At 58.5% G+C, this 26,074-nt stretch overlaps 1 protein-coding gene across 1 annotated transcript; it reads right to left on the bottom strand.

Annotated features, from left to right (window-relative positions):
• Positions 1-23,443: 23,443 nt before the first annotated feature.
• Positions 23,444-24,969, bottom strand: LOC138079798 (uncharacterized). Its single transcript, XM_068972469.1, has 2 exons — positions 24,931-24,969; positions 23,444-24,319 (listed from the first exon to the last, which is right to left on the bottom strand). The coding sequence occupies exons 1-2, from the start codon at positions 24,967-24,969 to the stop codon at positions 23,444-23,446; spliced, it is 915 nt and encodes a 304-aa protein (XP_068828570.1).
• Between the last annotated feature and the right edge of the window lie 1,105 nt (positions 24,970-26,074).

The raw sequence follows: 26,074 nt of genomic DNA, 5'->3' as shown, positions 1-26,074 counted from the left end.
AAGGCCAGCTCCTCTCCAGGGCTCCCTCCCGCCTCGCCGCCGCCTCGGCATCACGGGCTCAGCCAGAGCTAGTCACCCCGCCTTGTCACCTGCCTGTCCTGACGTCCCACCCGGATCCGTGAGCTCCTCCGGGGAGGAGTTCTCTGCACACAGCCAGCAGCACCTCGCAGGTGCTCAGCAAAGATGCAGAAAGAAGCTGAAACTTGCTCCAGGAATGATCAGAGCGGGCAGCGGTAAAACCACATGTGCTGAGCGTGACCGTGAACTTGAGGGAGAGCCAGCATTTTGTCTAATTGCTACTGCCGACCCTTGGGACTAGCCTGATGGCACAGATAAGGACGGGGGAGCTCAGCAAGATTTAAGTTGCTCCTGTCACAGCCAGTAAGCGGAGGGCCCAGACGCAGTCTGCCTGACGCAAAGCCCGTGCATATTCATCTGTCCTGGGCTGGTTTCACCTTGCCCGTGGCTCTCCTCGACACTGCTGGGTCCCGCCGCAGAGCAGCCGCCCTGGCTCAAAGAAAGCCGAAGCGTGAAGCAATGAGCCCTCAGCACAGCCGACGTCCCTGTCCCCAGGAGCAAGCAAGACTGGTTGCACCACCGTCGGGACAGTGATAGGGGCGGGTGTTAGAGGGGCAGCCTAAGGGGTCCATTCCTCCCCTGGTCCTGCACCGGGCTAGTGTTGCTGACAGGCTCACCGAGGACGTCGCTTGGGGAGGGGCGTGGTGATAACCACCCCCCCACCCCGGGCCCTTTGGCAGCTGGATGGCCTACAGCTGGGGATGAAGCCGAGGAAGCCTTCGGAGTGCAGCCCCAGCGCTCTTTTCCGTGTTAAGACATATATTAAAAGCATAACCGTGTTAAGGCGGATATTAAAAGCACAGCCGAGCGGGACTCCCTTCCAGGAGGGTTTTCATCACACACGTGGGCCCCCAGGACCGTGGGGACCCTGAGCGGCTGCCCCAGACCCTCCGCCTGGCCGCGGTCACCCCGGGACCCTTGCTGCTCAATTACTGCCATCATGAGCCGCTCCTCAAGCAGGGGTCATTTCTCTCGTCGAGCTAAAATCAAATATCGTGCGTTCGAAACAGCAGTCGGAGGAGCAAAGCATTCAGAGAGGCAGCGGGGCGGTGTCTGGGGAGAAGGGAGAGACCGGGTGGGCAGCTACGTCCTCAGTGGGGCTGTGGGTCGGTCCTCGTGGTCCACACCAGCGGACAAGCGCTCCTCGCTCCTCGGGGCTGGCTCTTGGGGGTGGGAAGCATCAAGCCCTCACGCCCCGATTCGCCAGAGCAAAACACTCGCTACAGAAAAGGACGTTTGTTGGGGGCAACAGCCGCTCCAGAACCCGCCTGTCTCCCCAGACCCCCATCCTAGTCCGCCGCCGTTCCCAGAAGATGACTTGAGAAGGGGCCGCAGTGTGGGGACCGCGAGGGTGGGCTGCCAGGCTGCGGGCAGAAGCAGGCCCCGCTGGTCCGGACGCCCTGGGCCTCGGTGATCGTGGCCAGGCTCCGTCCCCAGGGCGGTGAGAGCCAGGCCGCCCCCTCCAGTCCTGCCAGGGCGTCCAGCATGGAAAGAGCCACCGGGGGCTCCTTCAGGGCCGCAGTTTCGGCTCAGCCCGAGATCTTCTGAAAGTGAAACCGGGCCTTCCCAAAAGCCAGCCTGGAGCATGCATTTCAAACCCAGCCTGCACAAAACCAAGGCTCCCGCCTCGTCCCAGGCACACGGGGGCTAGTTGCCCCCGGAGGCCGCTGGTAACACGTGGAGAAGGCGGCCTGGAACTCTCCGAGGGCAGTGCTTGGCTTTCTGAGTAAAGCGGTAACCTTGACACAGAAGGAAAACGCACTCTCGCTCGGCTAGGGCGATGGGCTCAGAATGGAGATTCTGAAGACAGCATCACTCGTTTAAAATCGGATTTTCATTTTCCTTCCAGCCAAAGTGAAAGTGAAAGTGAAAGTGAAGTTGCTCAGTCATGTCCGACTCTTTGGGACCCCATGGACTGTAGCCCACCAGGCTCCTCTGTCCATGGGATTCTCCAGGCAAGAATACTGGAGTGGGTTGCCATTTCCTTCTCCAGGGGATCTTCCCAACGCAGGGATCAAACACAGGTCTCCTGCACTACAGGCAGACGCTTTAACCTCTGAGCCACCAGGGAAGCCAAAGTCCAGCCTAATTCCTGAAGCCCAGTTCCTGAAGCCAAACCAAATGAAACCAAAAAACCCAAAACGTTTCAGTCCCGCAGCTGTCCGCCCCGAAGATGCGGAGATGGAGGCGCAGGCACGAAGACACCTGGTTTCCTGGGTGACTCACAGATTCCCATCCCGCCTGGTCTGTAAACGCCGACCCCAGGCTGCAGGCAGGCCGCTTCCTCAGGCCTCACCGGCTGCTTTTCTCTGAACACCGCGGGCAGCTTTGGAACCTGTGCTTGTGAGGAGCATGGATTAATCCCGCGCGGTATTCGTCTCGGGCCCTGCATACTGAAAGTGGTTCTCTGACATCCTAAAGGCTCTGGCTGCCGAGGGTCCTCCCTGGTGGGGACGGGGAGCTCGCGTGGCCTGCCAGCCTGCAGGTCAGCCCTCTGCCCTCGCACACAGGGGCTGTCACAGCCGTTTCTTTTTAAAAAATTAAACTGCAAAATACCTGCTTTCCTCTTTTCAATTCCGCCATGTTTTCCGAGAACCACCATCCTGTGAGTTTGTACGGTTAATGCTTTTCCCCACTCACACAGGCACAATTTGGGAAGAGACTCTCCCTGTTTGCAAGAAATAACATTGAGTGTGTTTTGGTTTGGAGTTCACTCCCGTGGAGAGGGACCCCTGGCCCCACCACCTCGGTGCTGGGTCCCAGAGTGGACTCCCGACCAGAGTGAGGCAGCCTGGGGTCTGTCCGTCCACCCGTCCTCGGCCTCTCTGTCCACATCTCAGAGCTGGTGACCGCCGAGCACTGTGGGCTCCAGGACCAGATTCCCGAGCGTAAGCCAAGCACGTCTGTAAGAGTCCCCTTCTCGTTCCGCAGGAGAAACACTCGGAAGGAGCTTCCCAGGCAGGATTGGAGTCCTGTGGCCCCAGGAATCTTAGGCCAAAGGCTTTTCCATGACCATGACTGCATCCCCAGCAAGAATGCGCCACTGGGACTTCCCTGGTGGCCAGTGGTTAAGACCCCACGCTTTCAATCCAGGGACGAGGGTTCGATTCCTGGTCAGGGAACTCAGATTCCCCCATGCCTTGCCACAAAAAAAGAAAAGAAAAAAATGCATTGCTTTTTAGACACAGGGGAACTGAAGGAAAGAACAGATGAAATGGAGTTTAATTGACCACTTTTAGTACAACAGCCCCATGGCACTCACGCTCTGATGACGGTATGTCCACAACCCCATCTCCAAATTAAAAATGCCAAACAGTTTTTCCCACAAGAGACCTTGTGCGGTGCACTAAGTCGCTTCAGTTGTGTCCAGCTCTTTGTGATCCCGTGGACGATAGCCCGCCAGGCTCCTCTGTCCATGGGGATTCTCCAGGCAAGAATGCTGGAGTGGATTGCCATGCCCTCCTCCAGGGGATCTTCCCAATCCAGGGAGCAAACCCAGGTCTCTTATGTCTCCTGCATTGCCAGGTGGGTTCTTTATCACTAGCGCACCTGGGAAGCCCAAAAGAGCCCTTAAAGTAAGCTAACTTAAAACGCCCTTGGACAGGCCAGAAAACTCAAAAGGCTTTGACAGGCTGACGCCCAGCGGTGTGACCCACATACCAACTCTGTCTTTCCCAGGCTGGGATGGAAGGCTGAGCGCTCTGGTCCAAGAAGCCAGAACCCCTGCCCCAGGTCGTCCGCTCTTTGGTGAGGACACTTCCAAGATGACATGCCGTGATGATGGCAAGTGGCTGCCTTTGGGCACCGCTTAACACTCTTCAAAGTCCCTTCCATTTTCCCACTGAGGCATCTCACAACCCACGCAGCTGGCTTTCGTAGCCTCGTTCTGTGATGACAGAACAGCCTGCCTGAGAGACTGCGTGAAGAGGGGAAACGCCCCTCCCATACCTGGATCAGGCAAAGCAGCCCAGCCCCGTCTGGCACACTCCCCGAGCTCTGCAGAACGTCCTGTGCTGGCCAGGTGGATCCGCCTTGACCCACACACTCTGTGCAGACCCACACACTCCCCACCAGAGGAACTCCAGTGTCCGGTCTCAGAGTCGGGGGGAGGGGGCAGGGGTGGCCACTGAGTCAAGCTGAGAGGTCCGTCCAGACATCAAAGCCTGGGCAGGGGCTTGTGATAACCCCTCACTCCCAACAGCAGAGCTGACGCTCCTGCAGGCACTGGCCTGGTGCCGTTTAACCCCCACACACCTGCCTCCCGCTCTAGAAAGCGGGGAGTGATGAAAATGCCACCATCACAGACTTGCCACGAGGACCATGTGAGCTGATCCAGGGAGTGTGCATGGGACCGCGCTGGTCCCCGGTACCTGCTGCCTGAGCGTCTGAATGATGTGGCAGCGTCTCAGCTCTGGACGAGCACTCACTCAGAATTCTGCTGTGCGGGGACAACCCTCACTGACCCTACAATTCCACCTGTGCACAAGGTCGGGGAAATGATGGGTTGGCAGGGAGGAGCATCTGCTTCCTCCACAGGCTGGAGGAAGCAGCAGGCTCTTTGGGAGGTGAAGGGGCTCTGTCTGAGGTCAGAATGCTTCCTTGGCTGAGGCATCGACCCATAGTTGGGGGCCAAGTCTCACTTTTACTCCAGCCACTGACCTCGTGTATCATTTACCAGGGGTGCAGAAGTTCTGGCTACAGAGCCGCCACAGCCACCTGGTCTACCTGCTTGCCCTCTGCGACACCACCCTGCCCAGGCAGGATATGAACTACAGCACACGCAGGCTGGAACCCTGAATTTTCTGGGTTGGGGACTGCTTGTCCAGGTTTTAATCTGCGTCATCTCCTTCCATATGGCAACAAGACATTCTTTGCCCTGTACACCAGAGATTAGGGTAGAAAAAGAAATGTTTGAATTTACGCTACCATAAGTCCTGTCTTCTTGGGACACAATTTCCAGGCAAAGGGGCTTAAATCAGTAAAATGCCCCTTCTATTCCCACGGACAAAGAGGTGGTAGAGATGCTTGTGAAAGTGAAAGCTGCTCATTTGTGTCCGACTCTTTGCGACCCCATGGACTATACAATCCTTGGAATTCTCCAGGCCAGGACGCTGGCGTGGGAAGCCTTTCCCTTCTCCAGGGGATCTTCCCAACCCAGGGATCGAACCCAGGTCTCCCTCATGGCAGGTAGATTCTTTACCAGCTGAGCCACCTGGGAGGCCCAGAGATGCTTGTACTTGCATTAATTAGACAGCTACGCATGCATGCCTGTGAAAGGCTCTGTCAACCTGGGGATACAGGAGGAGCGAGGTTCGGTGTCAGGACAGGCCGGGAAACACAGTGCCACGGCACCCTTGGGTGCACGCCCCGACAGACCTTGGTCTTGGTGCTATGGAAGCCTGGGGCAGGGCCCGTCCCAGCCTGGATGGGGAGCCGGTTGGGGAATAGTACCCAGAAGAGGCCTTCTCAGGGAGGCATCTAGCTTTGTTTTATGATACAGATTCTGAACTAAAAGAGACCTCTGTGTTCAGGACGTTTCGACAGTTAAAAAAACAAAACCTGACAGTCTCTCTGGAAGTGAGAGGCATGGCTCACCGGTGACTTGCCCCCGCCAGGGCCCCCCCGCCTGGCCCCCCCAGGCGTACTCCTGCTCCCAGGGCTTTGAGGGAAGGTGGCTACCTGGGTCCTTCTGCCAGGGACTAGCTAGCAGGGGCAGGCTTAGGGGGAAGAGACCCCAAAGGTAAGCCAGTGGGTCTCCACGTTGGCGCTGCTTAGAATCACCAGAAGGGCTTTAATATGCTCCCTAGGGGCTCTGCACGCAGCCAGAAGGTGCTGGAATCCAGAGGCCTGAGCTTGGTGCAGAAAACCGGATATCCTGTGTCCAGGTTTATTTTAGGTTTTAATATTTTTTTTTAAATTGAAGTCTAGTTGATTGACGATGTTGTGTTACTTTCTGCTATACAGCCGGGGCTCAGTTACGGAATATACATATTCATGTGCCTTATATTCTTCCCCACAGTGGTTTATCACAGGATATTGAACATAGTTCCCTGTGCTCCACGGGAAGACCTTGCTGCTCACTCCCGTGTCTTATTTGGTGCGTGTAGCCTGCTGGATGTGTGGGACAGAGGATGGCTTTTCCGTTTCCGGGAGGAGGCCTGCCAAAGATCACAGATGTGGCGAGAGGTGTGGGGTAGAGTCCACGAGTCCAGTGCCTGCCTCCCCGCCGGCCAGAGGTCCTGGCTGTAAGTCTCCGGACTCAGTGGAGCTGCTGCCGAGGACACAGCTGTGAGTTCCCGAGGACCCCTTGCTTTCAAGGGGGCCACAGGGCCCCGCGTCTCCCCGGGATGAGCTGTTTCATCACAGGTGCCTCGTGGGGGCTGCAAGCCTGGGCTGCCATGTGTAGTCCCGGCGCCCCCTGGACGCCAGGTCCCAAGGGACCAGGGGCTGGGGCGACGGCTCCAGGGACAAAGATGGCTGGAGCACCCTAGGTCTCCTGGAGGACAGGGGGCCGAGGAGGAGGCCAGCCTGCTCCCTGGGAGCCACGAGGGGGCCGCCAGGACGCCCACCCTGTGCTGCCAGGGCCTCATGGCCTTTCGGGACTCAGTCCGCTCTCAGGGGCCCCCAGGGTCCACCCTCAGGCCCGAGAGGAGCAGAGCACAGAGGGGAAATGATCCTCGGAGGCTCAGTGGGAGAAGGCAGCCGGTCTGGGGTGCTGTACCCGCAGGCCGAGCTGCACTGGAACCAGTGGGCACACCAGGCCCTGGAAGAGGCTCTCAGACGCCCAGCTCCAGAACTTCTTGTCTGTGGTCCCAAGTCATCCGTTTCGTGGGGCTTTGCCACGGTCGCCCCAGGAAGCTGTCAGAGATGGGTAAAGTGGCACTGGACGGAACCGCGGGGAGGCCAGGGAAGGCTGTGCAGGCCAGCTCCAGCAACCCCAACACCTGCCAGGAGGCTGTGCATGGAGACGGACGGAGGCGGGGGACCTTTTAGAGGTGCCCAAGTCCATAACCCTGTGTGACAGCCAGGCACAGCCCAGCAAGGGCACCAGGGTAGAGAGGGCTGAGGCCAGAGCCCCCACCTGGGGGGTCCCTCTTGGGAAGCAGGGCAGGTGTGAGCCCCCGGAAGATGACCCTTGCCCTCTTGGCCTCCCTAGCCCTCAGTGGGTGTCTGGGACACAGAAGAGGCTCAGAATAAGCCAGTGGCGGTTTGCTGCCCCTGGACTGGCTGGCACTCATGTGACCCCTGGCCCCCTCCCCATCCCAGCCTGGAAAACACTGAAGCCTGAGAGATTTGAGAACAGCGCCGGGGTACTCCCTCCCCAAATGAAACCAGCCGCTCAGCCAGACAGTGAGAGGGCCTCGGCCTCCAGGGTGGGAACGGGAGGAGCTTGGGACAAAGTATATCTTTATTTTCATGCGGCCCTACAACTCGCCTGCCCAGTCTGGCCCGGCCAGGACCACTCCACCAAAGGGATGGCCCCAGGACCCCACACTGACCCTCTCGCCTCCCCTCCAGCCTGTGCCCACTCTCCCTGATTTGTTTCACTTGGAGAAATACTTCTGTTTTGATTTAGCTACACTCCCGTCATCTCTTATAGGAGCCCCTCCCCCACACCAGGTCATGCTAGATGGTCCATCCCCCACGTGGGTATCTGAGGCCTCTGGGAATGTTCTGGGACCCCACCACTCCAGCAATGGGGTTTAAGCAAAATGTTTGCACTAGTCTTTCCTGGCGGGTTGACTTTGCACAGAAAACAAAATATTCCCGCCGGAAGCAACTTGAGAAGTGACCACACACTCAGGGTTTTCCCGGATGAGACCTGCTCAAGGTCACACCGAGGCACAGGGCCACATTCAGGGCCACGCTCAGGTGGCTGGTGACAGCTGGGCACCCCCAGGAGTGGGGCCCTCCTGCCTGTTCCTCTGCCCCTCTCTTTCTCCAGCTCCTCCATGGCCACCCCTGCCCCCTCCCACCAGGTCCCCAGCCCATCCTCCCACCTGTCCCCACCTCCGGCCTGGGGCCCTCCACATCCCAGCTGCTGCTCCTCGGCCACCCCCTACAGGAAGCCCGCGGGCCTCTTTTCCCAGACCTACTGAAGAGGCTTTAGGATGAGAGCCTGAATCCAAGTAGGTTTGCAGGTGAGGGCGGGTGGTCTTAACTCCCGCCTCTCGCTCCCTGCATCCAGCCCCCGGCCCATCACCAAAAACTCAAGGCCCTGGTGAAGGAGCGGGGAAGACGGCCAGGCCCTGCCTCCTTGCTGCCCGGAACACGGACTGGACCGCCTTGAGCCTCCCGCCTGCCGCCTGCGGTTCCCGCCGGCTCACCCGCGCTCCGAGGCGCCCGCGTGGTGGCTGCGGGCTCCCGGGGCGCGTCCCCGTTGTGACCCCGGCCCGGGTCGGCCCCATACACTCGCTTCGGCGGCCTTGGACATCCGACCGCGAGCCGAGACCAGTGTCCGGCGGGTGGTCCCCGGGCGCGCTCCGGGCTCCTCGGGGCTGGGGCAGGGTGTCGGCCCCCACCCACCGCCCGCCCGGACTCGCCAGCAGGGGCGGCCACGGGCCAGGGCCGGAAAAGGAGTGTCTCCCCCACACTCACCGCAGGCGCTCTTTCTGGAAGCAGGGGGGGTGGGGCTTCCTTCCCCTCTGAGAGCCGATGTCCGAGTCAGCCTTCCCCCGGGCTCGCCTCCCGCCCCTTGCACACACGCACACGTGCACACACACGCGCGCAGAAACACAGGCCCACTTGCACAAGCGCCCCGCGCATCGCACCGGCTCTCAGAGGCCAGGTCGGGGGGGGGGGACCGCAGGCACTGGCCCTTGGGGTGCGGAGGAAGGATCCACAGGCCTCCCCGCGCAGGGCCCCGGGAAGGGAGGGGCCGCGGCCGCAGAGAGCTCTGCCGGTCCACCTCCAATCCCGCGAGGGGGCGGAAGGCAGGGGCCGGAGTTGGGACCCCGGAGCCTCGGGCAGGGAACGCGAAAAGCCGGTGCCCGCGGAGACGAGGGCTGGTAGGACTGACCGAGGCTGGCCTCCGCCCGCGGGCGCGGGGCGGGGGCGGGGGCGGGGGCGCTGGGGCCCGCGCGCCGACGCCCCCTCCCTGCCCTGCCCCGAGCAGCACAGTCCTGTCCGCCTGGCTTTGCCCAGATCCCCTGGAGGCGGAAGATGGAAGCTGGCTTTTGTCTGACCTGGTCAGACAGCCGTTTTGTGGGATAAAGGCTTAACGCTCGGTGAACACGCAGAAAAAGCTCAGTGCTGGCCCTCTGACAATCCCATTGTCTGGGGCCTGAGCCCAGCGGTTTGGTCTGAAAGCGCCAAGTTCATGACATTTCAAAGAGAAACGATACCGGGAGTGGGGTGTAGGAAGGGGGAGGGCAGGGTGGGCAGGAGAAACAAAATCCAAAAAGGAGATAACAAAATTTGACTCCTTGGCCCCCGGTCTTCCTCGGAGGCCCCCTTCAGAGCCCTTCAGACCAAGTCCCTTTCTCAAGACACAACTGCACCGGGGCCGGGCTGATGGAGTCAGCGTTGCCAGGGGCTGCAAGGTGAAGGTGTGAAAAGATGCTCAAACAAGCACTGTGGAAGCTTCCGGGACTATTAGCAAAGCCGAAGCCATTAGCACAAGCTCCCATTGTCTGCACTGCCCGGCAAGATGACATTTTTGTCAAGGTCTAGGTGACATTTGTTACTTTAGGTGACAAAATGAGTTTATTTTAAAGAGCTAGAGTGCTATTGTTTTCCTCTCATTTTTGTTATTATTACTACTATATCCTTTTAAAAACACACACACTTTTCTGAGCCAGGGAGCAGAGGAGCTTCCATTTTTAGTGCTCCATTTGTTTAATGTGCCTCTGCGAAAGCAAATAATTCGGGAGAGAAAGCAGAGGAGTCGGGAAATTGAATCTGTTTTGTCTCCAGCCAAGTTTCCCTTGAGTGATTTCGTTTGCTTTCTGTCTCGCTGAGCAGGCTCCGCTTTCGGACGTCCAGCCGGCTGGGCCTCCGGGCGGCCCTCCACCCTCTGTCCGGGGAAGCTGTCCTCTGGAAGAACAAAACAGGCCTTCCAGAATCATGCTAACGCGAGGAGAAAATAGGATTAGGGAAAAGTATCAGCAAGGTAAGTCGGATTAACAGCAAGGTTTAATACATTTTGGCGTTCCTGTACAGTTTTTAATTCTACAAAGGTATATGTTTCCCTTCCCTGGTTTTATTTAAAGAGGCTGTTTGTTTGTGCCCAAGAGGTAGACGATGAGCGATAAGGCTCTGTGTGGAATTGGAAACGTATAACCTTGCAAAATGACATTTCGCCCTGTAGAGTGTGACACGCTCGGGCAGATAAAGGCAGAGTGCCGACGACGGCTCTTTGTTAACGCCTCTTGCCCCCTGGCGTCGCTTTGATGGAAGGACACCCCCTCGCGCTGCAGCAGAGCGTCTGCCTGCCGGCTTCGTCCCCTCAGGCAACCGGGGAGATGCCTGCTGGCCCAGCCACTTTTTAAATACCCCAAGTTGGGGTTTAAACACTTATGAGCAGGGACTGGCGATCACGAAGCCAGGGGAGCAGAGAGTTTGATGGCAAAGACAGGTTGTTTGTACTACTGGAAAGACAGATCGGTCCTGCATTTTGCCACGTGCCGATTTAGTCTTCATTTGTTAATCAGGCTCCTCCGTCTGTCCTAAATTAATGCAATTCTTTGGGGCAAGGCAAGGGGACATTTATCCTTGTTTCAGTTTGCAGGTTGCTTAGCAATAAACTTGGCAGAGGGCTGCAGTTCCCTGGATAGTCCCCCCAAGGAAGTTGCTGCCTCTGCCACTGTTTCTGAAGGTCCTTTCCAAGATGAACTGCAGACAGAAAGCGAGAGGGGAAGGAGTCCTCCCCAAAGGCTTTCGAGTTCTGGCTGAGAGGGAAACGTGTTTGAGAAAGCTCAAGGCCAAAGGAGAAGAAAGTTCTGCTTGCTGAGCGCTTCCCCTTTTGGAGGAGGCCGGGACAGTCACAGGATTTCTGCCTCCATTTCAGACTTGTCGTATGTGGTAGGGCATGGTTTGGGAACGTGAATTTCCAGAGACAGAGCAGGGTCCCCAAGAGAACTAGGCAGGGCCGGAACTCTGGGCTCCCATCAGCTCTGCAGAAGTGACGGAGAAGTTTGTTCTGTCTGAGTGCTGGCTCTGACCTGCCTTGTTACCTGGGGGCTTTCTGCAGCTAAGCTGGAGAATTCCTGATGGTGTGTTTCTATAGTGTTCTCTGGGTGATGCGTTTAGTAAACCCAAGAAGTCTATAATTCCATCTTGATTAGTGAAAAGAGAGTCTGGGTTTGTTTTGTTCAGTTTTTTAAAGATGTCTGCCTCTTTTGGGGGTTGAATGCAGATGTGTGTGTATATGAGAAGGAATGAACTTTTGCAAAGCCAGATCTTGCCGATTCCTTGTTTTAATGCCTCAGTCTGCGGATTCACGCACGAATGCCTCTTCTCCAACTGATCAATAACCTAGCTCATTGCGGAGGCCGCCGAGGTCCAGGACCCGTAATTTTGTCTTAGGTGGGAATAAGACTCACCACCTTTTGAGTCCAAACTCTGCTCTGGTTACCCAGTACCTACACTTTTAAAGTTATTTATTTCCATTCGACGGCAGACGGTTCTAAAGGCCTGGAGAGTCTGGACCTTTTTGCCTCCTCCTCTCTCTCGTTATCTTTAGGCTGTAACATCTTTCAAGGGCTTTCCTTTCCCAGAGCCCATACCTGTAAGTGAGGTTTCCATTTTCCCAGCTGTCAGCTCCAGTACCCAGCCAGATGTGGCAGGAGGAGGTGTGGTCCGCTCCCCTCCTCCCCACGCTCCTCTTCTGCCTCGTGGTGCTGAAGCCTTGAGCTTATGGTTCCCAGACTGGAACACGTTGCACAAATGTTCCTGCAGAAAAGGACAGAAGGAGAGTTGGAGAGCTGTTGTGTGTTGACGGATATGCAGGAAGCATCAGCGCGCACACTCGCTCGCACACCCGTCTTTGAGCTTGGGATCCGGATCCCTCTGCTGGTTTTTGGTTTTGCCAGCTGGTTTATAACCATTGGATGTATTTATTAGGGGGATATTGTCCTCCTTCCTACTAGCAGCATTGTTGCTTTATCTGCAAATTAAAAGTAAAGATGGAGCATCCTCCAGGGAGAAAGAGGACAGCCCAGACTCCCTTCAGGACCTGGGCCTGCACGCCCTGCCTCTCCATCTCCAGCCCACAGATACTACACATAATAACCCCACCACCGCCGCCGCTGGAGAGGTGGGCAGGCCCTTGGCCTTTGTGCCTTTGTTGGCCTTGGGACTGGCGACCTCGAGCTCACTCTGCTTCTGGGCTCTGGGAGCTTGCTGACTGCAGGGTTGGGGGTTTTAGGTGCTGCAGAGGCTCTTCGTGGCAAAGGCCCTCGAGGAGCATGGCTGCCCAAGCCACGGTTCAGGCCTGAGGCTGAGCTCCGAGGGGTTTTGTTTTTGTTCGGAGAGGGGTTTTGGAGACATGACATGCTTGCAAAGCCTAGGGGAAATACGTGGAGAACGCTGGCAAGAATCCAGCCCCAGCGCCAAGGAGGTCAGCAAAGCCAGGTTTTAGGAAGCCCTGGTCAGGTTTGTGGGCGCTAGAGAGAGACCACGTTAGGTCTGCAGGGTTGACACTTCCTTTGCAAGCCTGGAAGATGGGCACTGAGCGAGCCCTTCTTCCCGCTGCAGGCCCGCTTAGAGAGATTAAGTCCTTGCACAACCACAGACCCCTGTATCAGGTGGGGAACCCCAATCTGAAAGGGAGAGACGGGGAGCTTTGGAAACCTGCCACTCCAGTGATGAGAGATGGGGAAGGCAAATTCATTTCCACTGGACTGCTGTACAGTAGGTTTGAAGAGAACAAAGCAAAAACTATTAATGTGTTTAAGTATATATAATTACTTCATATTAGTCTTTAAATATAGCTTCATTGGGTGTCTTCACCCCTTGAATTGAGCAGAGTCCGAAAGCTGTCTCCTGGCCAAGTTCACACACATCAGTTCTCTCCCTGGGCGTCTCCATGCATTTTATTTACCCTACAGTTTATTCAGACCTATTTTTGAAGGCAGTTTTATTCCGTAAAGACTTTAACTCATCAGGTATGCACTGTAAAAGTTTCACAGTCAAATGCCAGCCCAAATTCCAAATCGAGAAGTTAAATATTTGTTTTTAATTTTCTGGCTCAAACATGTTAACTAACAGCAATGATTCTTTCTGCTCTAATATGCATGCATAAATGGACTTGTTATTAGAACCCTCCCTTAAAACAGCATTTGCTTCCTGCCCTGACACATTGTGCTTGAAAACTCCACTCTTAGAAGAAATTTTAATATGTACAAATAAAGAGCAAGTGCTTGACCTCAGGGTACTTTGGTCCAGGAGGCAGGACACAGAGGACACAGCATTCATATTATTATTTGAGTAGCTTGATTATAGAGCAGTTTAAGTAGAAAAATGTATTTTGTAGGAAATTGTAAAAGGGCTTACTTCACAGAAAATATTGGCACCAAAGTCCTCAACAGTTGTCCTTTTCAACATTATAACAGAAGATTGGATCAGTAAATTTGTAATTTTGTAAAGAATTTCAGGGTTTAATTTGCCAAATATTTTAGCTGTGTTGCATTTTTTTCATTTACCTATTTATACATGTCACTTTCTTCAATTAGCAAATCGCTCTTCACTGAGCACAACTAAGTGACAGAGAATATGAACAGATTTGGAAATAACCTCACACCTGACCTGGACATCGTTGGGAATGGAACCACAGAGAACTGTCTTCTCTGCGGAGGGGTGTTTCCACGCTAATCAAATTGCAAACAGTTTAAAAACCCTGCTCAAACTAACATCCTGCGTCTGACCGTAAACCAAGGCAGGATCCATCATAAAGAATCAGTGTTCCCACATCTTCATATCTGACTTTTTTTTAAAGGGCCCTTTTGGGAAACAGACGCATCTAATGCTTGGGGAGATGGGTGTTAGGCACACACCAGTCACGTAGTAACAGCCTTAACCGGCGAGCTATTTACCTGGTCTCTGCTTTATCCTCCAATTCTTAAGGAAACAAAGATGCCGCCTGCCTACCTCTGCGAGGGGAAGCTCGTTTTCCTTTCTTGTGGAACACACACTAAGGGCCCTCTCTTGCCCTAGACCAAGTGTTAACTCTCCTGATTAACGCCCCCTGCACCTCCTAGAGTGACCTGAACTGCCTACCTCTCTTTTCAGCCAAGCAGGGTTCACGTGGAGTCTGCCCTTTACGGCATCCACGTGTCCCCTGCATGACGCACAGGCGGGGAAGCTGGCCATGTATAACCAGAGCTGCGTAGGTTCTAGCTGGTCGAATACAACCGTCTGTGGTCTCCCGGCAGGCAGCTTGAGTCCACGAAGCCCCCTCCACCCCAGGGCGGAAAGGAAAGGGAGACACAGCTTTCAGGTCTCCAAGGTGCACAGGGATGGCAGGGCTTCTAGGGGTTGTTCCTTTTCACCAAACTCAGGGATTTAGCAGGTCATCAGGTAATTCGTTCAAGAACGTACTCTGTAGCCAGCACCATTTTAAATGTTCCAAGAGAAGCTTCCCTCTCTCTGACATCTAGGACCGCCTTGGGGGAGCCCTTGCTGGCACACAGTGAAGAAGGCAGACTTCCCCTTTCCGGCATTATTTTGAATCTTCTCCCCCGGATCTTACTGGAGACTCATCAAGTCCTGTGCGCTCCCACTCCTGGCTCGCTCCTGTCCTGGTGGGGCTGGTGATGGAAACGGGTGGGAAAGGAAGGGACAAGGGGGTACCTCCCTTTCACTTTTGCTTGATGCTGCCTGTTAAACACAGCAGGGCGGGGGTAGACAGAGAGCTCCCCTATTAGCGTTCCATCCCCGCTGCCTTCGCCTCAGCTAAGAGCTGCCCCTGTACTGTAAAAAGCGACCCCGTTCCCTACACGGCTTGAAACGCGGCTGTAAGATTTGGCTGAGTCAAGCTGCGTTGGCTGCCAACACGTGGGTCCGGGCGTGGGCGCGTTGTGCGTGCACGGGGACGCGTGTGCACGGGGACGCGTGTGCACGGGCACCGTGCGAGGCGTCCGCGGTTCAGACCGGCTCCTCCAGGCGCAGCAGCCGCAGGCTGCATTTGAAAGGCGGGCGAGGGTGCAAGAGGTCGAAGGGGCAGCGGGTCCAGGGGAAAGAAGAGAGACAATTAGGACCTGTCGGGGTGCCTGCACTCTCCCGCCTTCCCTAAGTGACCTTTACGCCCGTGGCGGCGAGGAAGTAAACAATATTGATCAGGTTCTTCCTTGGGTTCCACGGGGCCGCGCTCCGCTGTGCAAAATGAACCATTAGCGGACGCTATTGACCGAGCGCGCTGGCGGCCTCTCCCCCATTCACCCGTCCTCGCGTAATGAATTCGTCCATTTAGAAACATTACAAGGAATATTGGAGATTGACTGCCAGAGGAAGTGACACTTGACCCTTGCATCCTGCGCCCTGGAGGGGACAGCAGCCCGGTTTCAAAATAGCAGTCCCCGAGCAGCGCCGCGCGGCGGAAACCGGCCGCCGCCCTCCGGAGCCGCTCCGGGCCCCCTCGCCCGCCCCTCCCGCCCGGCAACCCGCGTTCCCCGCTCGACGAACCTTCTTGCAGCCGCGTTTCAATCAAACTCACTGGGATGGCACCGAGCAGGCGCCAGGGACAAGAAACACGGCACGGGCTACAACGCGCGAACATGCCGAGCCGCGCGCTCCAGCGCCCTCGACCACGCGCGCTCTGCTCGCCCGACCCCACCCGGCCCGCGCCGGTCGCCGAAGGAGCTGGGGCCCGCGGCGTCGCCCCCGGACGCAGGGACGCCCCCTGCGTCCCGCCCCCGGCTCCCGCGCCCCTCGCTTCAGTCTCCGTAGCGAACCGCGCGGGCGCTTGCGCTTGGCGAGTCCGGGGCTGGGGTGCCGGGGAGGGGGGAAAGGACGTCGCCCCCCCAATAGCCGCGTTCCCAGTTCGCTTCCTGTGGGGACCCGCGCGAAGAACAGACCAAGACGCAGAGAGAAAGGAGAGAGAGAGAGGCGACGAGGGAGGGGAGAGGGGCCTTGGCGTGCGTCCCGCCCTTGGGCCTCCGCGCCCCGAACGCCCCGCGCTTCGTGTGGGGCTGGGGAGGCTCTGAGACCGCGGGTCGCGGATTTGGGACGCGTAGGCTATTCACAAACACAATCGGGTGCCGAATGCGGCTTCTTCGTTTCGAAGTCGGGTAGGACCGGTGTGGCAGGGAGCGCTCGAGCTCCGCGCTCCGAGCGCTCCGCTCTGTCTGCCGCAGGCCGCGCGGACCCGCCGAGGTTGCTCCGCCCGAAAGTCCGGCCGCGCCTTTTGTTCTAGCCGGTGGCCCTAATTTAACATAAAATGCCTATCAGAATTACTGCTGCTGCTACACAGCTTTCCCCTTGTTTTGCCACCAACTAACAGGATTAGCCAACGAGAGCGAGATTTCAAATTAACCATAAAAATTACAAATTGCAATTCATTTAGCTGTCCATTTACTACATTAAAAAACATAAATAAATGAATCTGTGTTCGGAGGGTTGAAAGGGCTGCAAGGACGCCTGAGCATCTGGACTCGGGCCTCGAGTCAGGTCTCCGCGCCGGGAGGCCGGCGGCTGAGAGATTTTCAACGTCCTCCGAGACCAGACAGAGGCCATGTGAGCCCCAGGGGTCTTCCAGGGGACTTAGGACCCGGAAGGAGGCTCCTGAGTGCAAGCATTCCGAGCAGAGTAATCCCTGGGAAGGGCCTGGGGGGGCGGAGGGTGTGGGCACAGAGGAGAGGTCTAGGCGACAGGCTCCCCAGAAGAAACACCAGGGAATGCAGCAAACATGGTTTGCAAAACTCCGAGTGGCGGCGGCAATTCTCCTTTGCTGCCTAGAGTGTAAGGAGTGACATGATGGTGAAATCTTTGCTGCCTTGGGCTGTGGACGGGTCTCAGCCAAGTTACATACGCATTCCAGTCTGTTTGCTTGAGCAGTCTGTTTGCTTGAGCAGCGTGGCCCTTTTTAGGGAGAAGGCCGTTGGTGTGGCCCATGTTTGGACGTGTGGTGGCCTTTGAAACCCAGCTTCTGCTTTCTAATTTGTTTCACACTTCACAGATGCCCTGAGTCCTAAAGTTTTGTCTGAGCAGTGACGGACTCGATGGGTGCGGTGGACCAGCACAAGAGGATTCCAGCTTTGCTGGGGGAGGCAGGCTGGGCAGGAGTTCTGTTCTCCCGTGGCCAAACGTTTCCCCTGTGGCCTAACATTTCCCCCGTGGCCTATCGACACTTGAGGGGAAACACTGTGTTTCACTCCCACCTGGTTGGTTTTTTGTTTTTCTTAGTTCAGGAGATTTTGTTCCAAAACTAAATACATAGTCTTTGGTAACAGACGAGCTTTCCTCCTCTCTGCAGCTGGAACCAGGCCTCCCCAGGGCAGGTGGCGATGCCCCCACTGTGTGCCATCGGCCTCCAGCCCCACTGGCCACCCTTGGGGTAGGGAGCCTCCAGCTTCTCTCCCACAAGTTAGCCTGGTCTCAGGGTGGGGGTGCTTCTGCTGACCACATGGGCACCTGTCCAGTGGATCACTTTCCGTAGATTTGGGAGAGGGAGTGCTTGCCCCATTGGGGAAGGTGGGCTGGCTGGAGTCGTGGGCAGGACCTGGGAGTTGGCACCGAGCTGGTGATGCACGCAGGGCAGCCTGGCTCCCTTGCCCTGCTGTCCCAGGATGGGAAGAAAATGTGCTAGGTAGGTCTAGGGCCCCACCAAGACACGCACCCTGCATCTTTCCAGACACTCATTCTGTGGCACTCACACAGCCCTACACAGCCCTACCCGCCACTCCTTACATAAACTCTCGGGCCAAATCTAGAGGAGGATCTTCGGCCTCTCTAGAATGAAGAAATCCCGACCGAACAGCTAGCCCGATTCTCCTGAGCCTGGGCCTCCACTGTAAAGCTAGATGAAAGCTGGCCAGGGAGGAGGGGGGGAGGCGGGGCACTGTGGGCACCCACAGGCTCCTGCGTGGCCTGGCGCCGCTGTCCCACCCAGCCTGACCTTTCTTGTCCTCCTGAACCTGCTCAAACGTTGGGTGGGACCCCCAGAGAGGGCGCCTCCAGCTTGGGGAGGCTGGAACCTGGGGGTGCAGATTTTCCAGAACCTGGGGTGGGTGGGGAACCACGGAGCCTTTGCCGAAGCCTTGGCGCCTTTGATGGCTCCCCCCAAGGGCAGGCTGGGTGCCCAGGTGGCGCTCCCCGCACTTGGGGAGTGTCGCACCCCAGGCCCCCGGCTGCGATACCTGCCACCCCCCGCCTCAGGCTTCCGAGCCCCAGGGGCGCGGAGCGCGCTCAGCCCGCACTCGCGCAGCGCCTTCCGCGAATAAGCGGCGAGGGGAGGAGGGGGGGTGGTTTTCCTGTTGTGCCGTCTTGCTCTATCATCCACGATCACGCAGCCAGAAGAAGCCAAGGGGAGTTTGTTCAACTCTCCGCCAACAACCGCCGTTTGGGTTACGACTCATTTACCCCTCGCAACTCTGCGTTCCCGGGTGCACAGGAGCGGAGAAGCCTTTCTTAGGCTGACAAAGACCTGGACGCCCGCCTGCCAGGACAGTCCAGGAGGAGTGGGGTCCCCGCACCCCTCTACAGGTTTAGGGGCTGCTGGGTTAGGGACACCTCCGCGGATCCCGACCATGTTCGTTTGGGGCCCCAAACTGTTCCCTTGAGCCTTCCAGAGCCCTGCAGAACCCTAGCAAAAAGTACCTAGCCTGCCCAGAACAGGGCCATCCGCGGGGCTTGGAGGTGTGCGCATCCTTCCGGGACTGTGGGGAAAGGGGAGCCGATTTATTGTATTAAAGTTTTCCAGACACTCACTGAAGTGGATAGGTGACTGTCTCCCCTGCACCTCTGATGAACTCAGGCCGCGCAGCTAGGGGCTGAATTTGAGCAAGACTTGGCCTCCAGAATTGCTCCTTTGCTGACGCCCTCAGGGACCCCTCACAACGGAGCCTGCTCGGCAGGGTCTCAGGCTGCTGGCCTGGGACATGATGATGACCTGTCCACCCTGCTGACTTCATCGTGGACTGAAGCCCAGATTCTGCAGAAGGAGAACGGTCCTAGCCTATGAGGTTCGCCCGGGGTGGGTCAGACAGGATGTGGGTGAGTGCAGTGGTCCTAACTGTTCCCCTTGGAGCAGTGGGGCCCCCCTAAGACAGCACTTTGCACCTTGGTAGCTTTCAATTATTGATGTCATCAGAGAATCTCAGTTGGGGAGTTTCAGAGCTGGGGTGGTTAGAGGGAGGGTGAGGTGGGGTCTTGTGGGGAAGCCATCTGGACTCCTGGGTTTCGGTGTCAGGGACCAACAGGTTTTATTAAGTTCCTGCCATGGGTCCAATATTACACTTGGCACACTGTGGAGGGGGGTGCAGGGTGATGGGGGGAAGCCCCCATGCTTGTTCCAGCCTCTGTGTTCCCAGAGGAGGTGCTCTCCACCCCACGAGCCTCCTAGTCACAACTGGACACAAACAGCCCCACCATCTGCCCGGAACCGCCCTGACAGGCCTGCCTGCGTCGCGCATCTGTGGCTTCTCACCTTCATGTCTGGCCCGGTGAAGCGGCAGCTGCCCGGCTGCAGTGTTTCCTGTGTGTACCGGTGAGTGAAGGACTGGTGAGGGGCTGGTGTTTCTGGGAGATGTGTGAGCCTGTGCACAGGGCAATCACTCTGCCGCCTTCCCGGAACACAGACCCGGTCCATCCCCACGGGGTCTGAGCACAGCGCCACCTGGAGCACTCTCCCCAGGGAATGAGTCCTGCCTCCCTAGGGAGAGGGCCCCAGGGCAGATTTACCTCCCCTCCCCCACCCACTCTGCAAAGAAGTCCAGACCCTTGGGGACCGCGCCCCTGGACCTGCAGAGCCTGTGTCTGGCCTGGGAGACAAGCGTGTCCCCTCTTGCACCGCTCCAGGTACACAGGTGCGCCCTCTGTGGATGGAGAACGCCAGAGGTGGCGGTGGAGAATCGGGCAGCGGAGCGGAGGTGGAAGCCTAGCGCTGCCAGGGCTTTGCCTTGGGCAGGAACAGTCTGTCCACCCAGGAAGCGAGCGACTCTTAGGAGGCCAGTGGGGGCCTGGAGGAGCAGAGCCCCGCCGGCCGCCGTAACGCTGACTGGTGGCGGGATGGCTCCCTGATGCACTTCATCCTCCTTGCACTACGGGTGCAGCCCCCCAGCGAGCCGGGGAGAGAGGGCCTCTGCTCACTCTTCCCATTTTACAGGCAAGGAAACCGAGGCGCCACCAGGTCTGGTGACTTGCCCCAGAGCCCCCCGCCTGGTAAGTGGTGGAGCCTAGGTTTGTCCCCAGCTTGGCCCTGTGCAGTGTCACCTCTTGCCGAGTGACCCCTGTCCCCAGGAGGAGCCCCACCTCCATCGGTGAGCAGGGGCAGGAGAAGGGGGCAGGAGAAGTCCACACGCCTGCCTGGCTGCCAGGAGCCGGCCTGTCACCCTCAGAGCCTCCCAGTGCTGTCTGGGAGGGCGGATGCCTCGAGTCTTCCCAGACAAAGGGACACAGCTGGCCCCACCAGCCCAGTCACCCCTGCCGGGAGGGGTTCCACATGCCGACCCCGGCTCCTGCTCCCTCTCCTCCTCGCCTTTGATCTGATGAGTCTTAATCCCTCCTGATGACCCGGCCTCTGTCCATCTGTTTCTGTCCACTCTCCAGGCAGCAGCGCTGGCCTCTTTGGGATTCTCTGGCCCGAACACCTGTTCCCACCGGCAACTCTTGTTCCCCAAACCTCCCGCCTTCCCACAGGGTGGCCCAGGCCCCGCCTCCCCAAGTAAATGTCCCTTCAACAGTCAAGAAAAAGTCAAGCATAGTTAATACACAGCAGAGAGGAGCCAGGCGGTGTATTCAAAAACAGATTGGATGATTTCCTCTGAAGTGGGTAAAATAATATTAAAAGTTAGGCACTTTCCTATGAGACTCTTGGAGAAGGAAATGGCAACCCCCACCAGTATCCTTGCTTGGCAAATCCTGCAGACGGAGGAACCTGGCAGGCTACATCCATAGGGTTGCAAAGAGTCGGACACTACTGAGCGACTTCACTGACTCACTCACTCTAGAAAACTTAGGTCCCTGAGAAAACAAAGCATTTTGCTCTAGTTCATTTCAAGGCTTTCAACCTGAAGGTTGAAAACACCAGTGAAGACGTAAGAGGCTTCCAGGACAGTGGCTGCCTGCATGGCTCTGGGGCCCAGCAGATGTGGTTTAGAGACCTGCCCTGCTCCTCACTAGCTGTGTGGCCTTGCCTGAATCTCCCACCCTCTTGAGTCTTGTCTCCCGCAGTTAAGTGGGGCAGGAGCAGTGATCAGGGGTTGCTGCGAAATGCTTGGGGCTCAGTGCCTGTCGTCACCGCTTTCCTCTTGGACACTCTTTAAAAAAAAAAAAATGTCTTATATTTGGCTGCACCAGGTCTTAGTGGAGGCATGTGGGATCTAGTTCCCTGACCGGGGATCGATCCCGGGACCCCGCCGTGGGAGCATAGGGTCTCAGCCACTGGACCACCAGGGAAGCCCTCTTCCAGTCCTTGTGATCCAGCAGGCCCGGATGCCAGGGCCAGGCGCAGGCAGGGGAGGAGAGGTTGGAGGGAGAGGTGGGCCTGGGCGGAGCAGGGGCAGGCAGAGGACGCACGATGGGCCCCCTTACCGGCTGGCGGGACAGTTGCACCCCACTTGCCTAGAAAACAAAACTGCACTTCCATTCAGATTCCAGGTTTCAAAGTCAGAGGCTGCCCGAGATGGAAAGAACCTTGGTGAGTCGGGGAGAGGACCTATTGCTAGCGAGTTCTCCTTCAGCCCGGTCCACGAAGGTGGACGAGCCCTCCTGTGTCTGAAACCGCCGGGCTGGAATCCGGACCTCTGATTGGAGGGGAATCTGGCTGGCTCAGATTTCCCCTTCGTGGCCTTTTTCTGGAAGCCCAGGAGGAGGCGCTGGTGAGCAGCACAGCATGTCGGGCACAGCCGGCCGGGGGAGGGGGGCGGGCCCAAGGAACAGCTCCCACGGCCCTGCTCCCCCCTCTGGAGCCTGTGTCGTCTCTTTCGTGTAAAAGAAATGAAAACCCTCGGTCACGTTCACCAAGCCTCCCACAACCTTTGCTGGAAAAAAAAAACACCTTACCCTGACGACAGCAACTGCAGCCAGATGGGGAAATTACAGTTAAATTAAAAGGGGCCGCTCTCGCTGTGCAGAGGAGGCTGTGCGGGGCTGGGGGCTGGGCCGGGGTAGGGGGAGCCTTCGAAGTTGGGGGCTGAGCGTTTGTGCACCTTGCAGGTGGACCAATGGATTGTCATTCAGCCAAATCAATCCCTCGAGAGGGTGCCCAGCATGAGAAGCTGGGCAGACGCCGACGTCTGGCCGTCGGGGGCAGGAGGACTGCTTCCGGGGGGCAGTGTTGTCCCTGCCCCACGACCACAGCCTGAGCCCCGAAGTGCCCCGCCCCTCCGCCCTCTCCCCCAGGGACGTCCCCGCAGCCGGAGCGCCGGAGCACCGCTTCAGCGTCCCACGAGGGTGTTGGAACCCAAACAGCCTATTTGCGTAGTGTCTCTTGAGGTCTCGGAGATGCCCTTGGGGGTCCCCACAGCACCTGGGGGCCTCCCACACGCAGCCGCCACACTTCCAGCGACGCCTGGGAAATTGTGCTTCCTGAGGCCAGGGCTCCCCTCAGTCTCGTCGGAGGATGGGCCGACAAGGCGTGAAGCTCCCACGTCCCTGGAGAAGCGCCGGTGACCTTGTCAGCCCCTGTGCCGTCTGCACGTGGAGTGCTTGTTTGTAACCAGTGGCGACAGCTGGGGTAGACGCGGTCTTAGCTGGAGACTCCCGCGCCTTCTCGTGCGTCAGCATCTGGAGCTTCTGAAGGGCTGTGGGGGCGCGTCTGCGGGACTCTACTCGCCTGCTGGAGACCTTGACGGTGAGCGCCCACGTCTTGCTGATTTAGGTGCTGAATCCGTTCCAAGGCACCCGGAGAAAGCAGACCATTAGGATGAACTGAAAAGACCAGAAGAGGCGGGGGGAAATGGGCCATCTGCTGGCCTCCCTGGCTCCAGAAGGCGGTGGCCGCTTTCTCCTGCAATGCTGGTATGGGCGTAGGGCTGGGTGCTGCAGGCTGTGGGGTACTTCTGTCCTGTCGGGAGTCCAGTGAGTGGACGCCAGGCAGCTTTGCCACAGTGTCTGAGGACAGTTGTGATCCAGTGGGGCTCTGGCCCCTGGAGGTTGGGAGGTGCCGGGGGAGTGAGCCTCCTTGCAGTGGCCGGCTCACTCCCCTACTGCTGTCTTCATTCTGCAAACACCCACCGGCTGGAGCTGAACTGCCGGCCACACCCAGAGACTAGAAATGCATCTGAGGTGGAGGATCAGAGGAGGTATGAGCACTGGGAGGGGACGGGCTCGGGGTGCTGGGACAGGCCCGGGGTGCTGGGACAGGCTCGGGGTGCTGGGGACGGGCCCGGGGTGCCTGGGACGGGCTCGGGGTGCTGGGACGGGCTCGGGGTGCTGGGGACGGGCTCGGGGTGCTGGGGACGGGCTCGGGGTGCTGGGGACGGGCTCGGGGTGCTGGGGACGGGCTCGGGGTGCTGGGGACGGGCTCGGGGTGCTGGGACGGGCTCGGGGTGCTGGGACGGGCTCGGGGTGCTGGGGACGGGCTCGTGGTGCTGGGGACGGGCTCGTGGTGCTGGGGACGGGCTCGGGGTGCTGGGGACGGGCTCGGGGTGCTGGGACGGGTTCGGGGTGCTGGGGACGGGCTCCAGGGTGCTGGGATAGGCTCAGAGTGCTGGGGACTGGCCCGGGGTGCTGGGGACGGGCCCGGGGTGCTGGGGACGGGCTCGGGGTGCTGGGGACGGGCTCGGGGTGCTGGGGACGGGCTCGGGGTGCTGGGGACGGGCTCGGGGTGCTGGGACGGGCTCGGGGTGCTGGGACGGGCTCGGGGTGCTGGGGACGGGCTCGTGGTGCTGGGGACGGGCTCGGGGTGCTGGGGACGGGCTCGGGGTGCTGGGACGGGTTCGGGGTGCTGGGGACGGGCTCCAGGGTGCTGGGATAGGCTCAGAGTGCTGGGGACTGGCCCGGGGTGCTGGGGACGGGCCCGGGGTGCTGGGGACGGGCTCGGGGTGCTGGGGACGGGCTCGGGGTGCTTGGATAGGCTCAGAGTGCTGGGGACGGGCCCGGGGTGCTGGGGACGGGCCCGGGTTGCTGGGACGGGCCCGGGGTGCTGGGACGGGCCCGGGGTGCTGGGACGGGCCCGGGGTGCTGGGATGGGCTCGGTGCTGGGACGGGCTCAGGGTGCTGGGTCAGGGCTCGGGGTGCACCCTGAATTCACCGACTGCTGCCCTTACAAAAGGAACAGAGGATGCAGGGAGGCCCCCAGAGGACGCAGCCTCTGGGCACTGTGTGGGCAGAGGCTGGGGCGGCTCATCCAAGCTGAGGAAGCCAATGACGCAGCACCCCCAGGAGCTGGAGGAGGCCTGGCAGGTTTCAGGGGCACGTGGCCCTCCCACCCCTTGACCCTGCACTTCTAGCCTGCAGCCGTGGAGAGCATGTTATTGCTGTTTCAGGCGCCCGGCCGTGGGGCTTGGCTCCAGGAAACCCCAGGCGAGGCTGAAACGCCCTGCAGGAGAGGACAAGATGGGTGGCTGGCAGGCGGCCGCAAGGCCAGGGGCTAGGGGTCCCTCCCACTGGCCGTGACGGCACTGTGGTCTGGTGCCCACTGATGCCCTGTGCGCCTGTGATGGGTGAGCCAGGCCCTCGGGGCTTCAGGGTGTGATCTGAGCACCCTGAAAACCCTCTGCCTTTTCCTTCTGGCCCCGCCCCCCCAGGCCCCACCTGAAGCTCCCGCCCAGCCTGCGTGGTGTCCCTGGCCATGTCGTGGTGTGGCAGAGCCCGCAGGAGACTTGACATTGCTGCCCGCTGCCCATCAGCCCCCCAGCATTCCATGGGCTTTTGCTTAGAGCAGGCAGGAGCTGGTGCTGCGTGACCTTGAAAGGGGGACACAGCTTTGTGACATGCCAGGCGCCCTTCTGGGGGGCAGGTGGGATCTGGCTGCACGTCTGTTAGGAAACATGTGGACGAGACCAGGTGACGTCCAGGCAGAGAAGAGGGCCCGGTCCCCCCACTGCTGCAATGCAGGGGTTGGGACGCGAGGGCGGGGGGAAGGGTGGGCCCGCGTATAAGCCCAGGATGCATTCAGGATGGCCCACCGCTCCGGCCACAGCCCTCAGCCTCCTTCCTTCCTTCCTCCCACGTCACGACTTGCTGTCTGCTTCCTTTTTTTTCCAAAGCATGCACGTCTTTGTCTGCCCTGTGGCTCCGGGCCTGCAGCGTCTCCATCAAAATGATTGAAACTGTCACTCGGAGCCAATGTTCACTTAGGCCTCCCTGCGCCCAATTACCCTCGCGGTGAGGCGCCTCCTTGGGATCCCTGGGAACTTCCTGCAGAGATCGGACTTCTGTGCCAGTGTTTCCCAAACAATGTCCCTTGGAACACCAGTTTCTCCAGGTGTTGATGCTATTTGTCCTGCAGAAGGGGAAGGGGGAGGTTTCCAAGGAAGAAGCGGTCAGGGTCTCCTCCTGTACGCATAGTAAAGGCTCTGAGAAGGCTGGAGGTGAACACGCCCATGTGGTTTTATGTAAACAGGCATCTTCCCTGGCATCTTTCCCCAGGGAGCAATACTGAAACCTCCATGTCTGCAACTGTCTGGGAGAATCCTGTTTCGCAATGTGGCTGGGAAATGGTCTGAGCAAATCAGACGGGCATATAATCTCTGTTTTGTGACCTTGTAACCAAGCAGCTCTGCCCACGGAGAGGTTTGGAGGGCTGTCGTCTGGGCTGATCCCGGGGGAAATGATGGAGCAGAGTTGGTTTGTCTCCACTGCCTGTGGGCTTCACTTTTTGTCCACTTCTTCCCTGTCGGTGCGCACTCCTTGACCTGCTCATATCCCCTGTGGTGTGATTCTGCCTGTGTTTCCG

This window comes from Capricornis sumatraensis, chromosome 5 (assembly GCF_032405125.1).
Source record: "Capricornis sumatraensis isolate serow.1 chromosome 5, serow.2, whole genome shotgun sequence".
NCBI lineage: Eukaryota > Metazoa > Chordata > Mammalia > Artiodactyla > Bovidae > Capricornis > Capricornis sumatraensis.
The sequence above is the reverse complement of the archived record's forward strand: the minus strand, read 5'-3'. Positions and strand labels throughout refer to the sequence as shown.

Coding starts and splice junctions, on each gene's coding strand:
- LOC138079798 (XM_068972469.1), bottom strand. CDS start 24,969: ATGGCCAGGGACACCACGCAGGCTGGGCGGGAGCTTCAG. Junction 24,320..24,930: donor AGGCTGGGCGGGAGCTTCAG/GTGGGGCCTGGG, acceptor GGCCCGTCCCAG/CACCCCGGGCCCGTCCCAGC.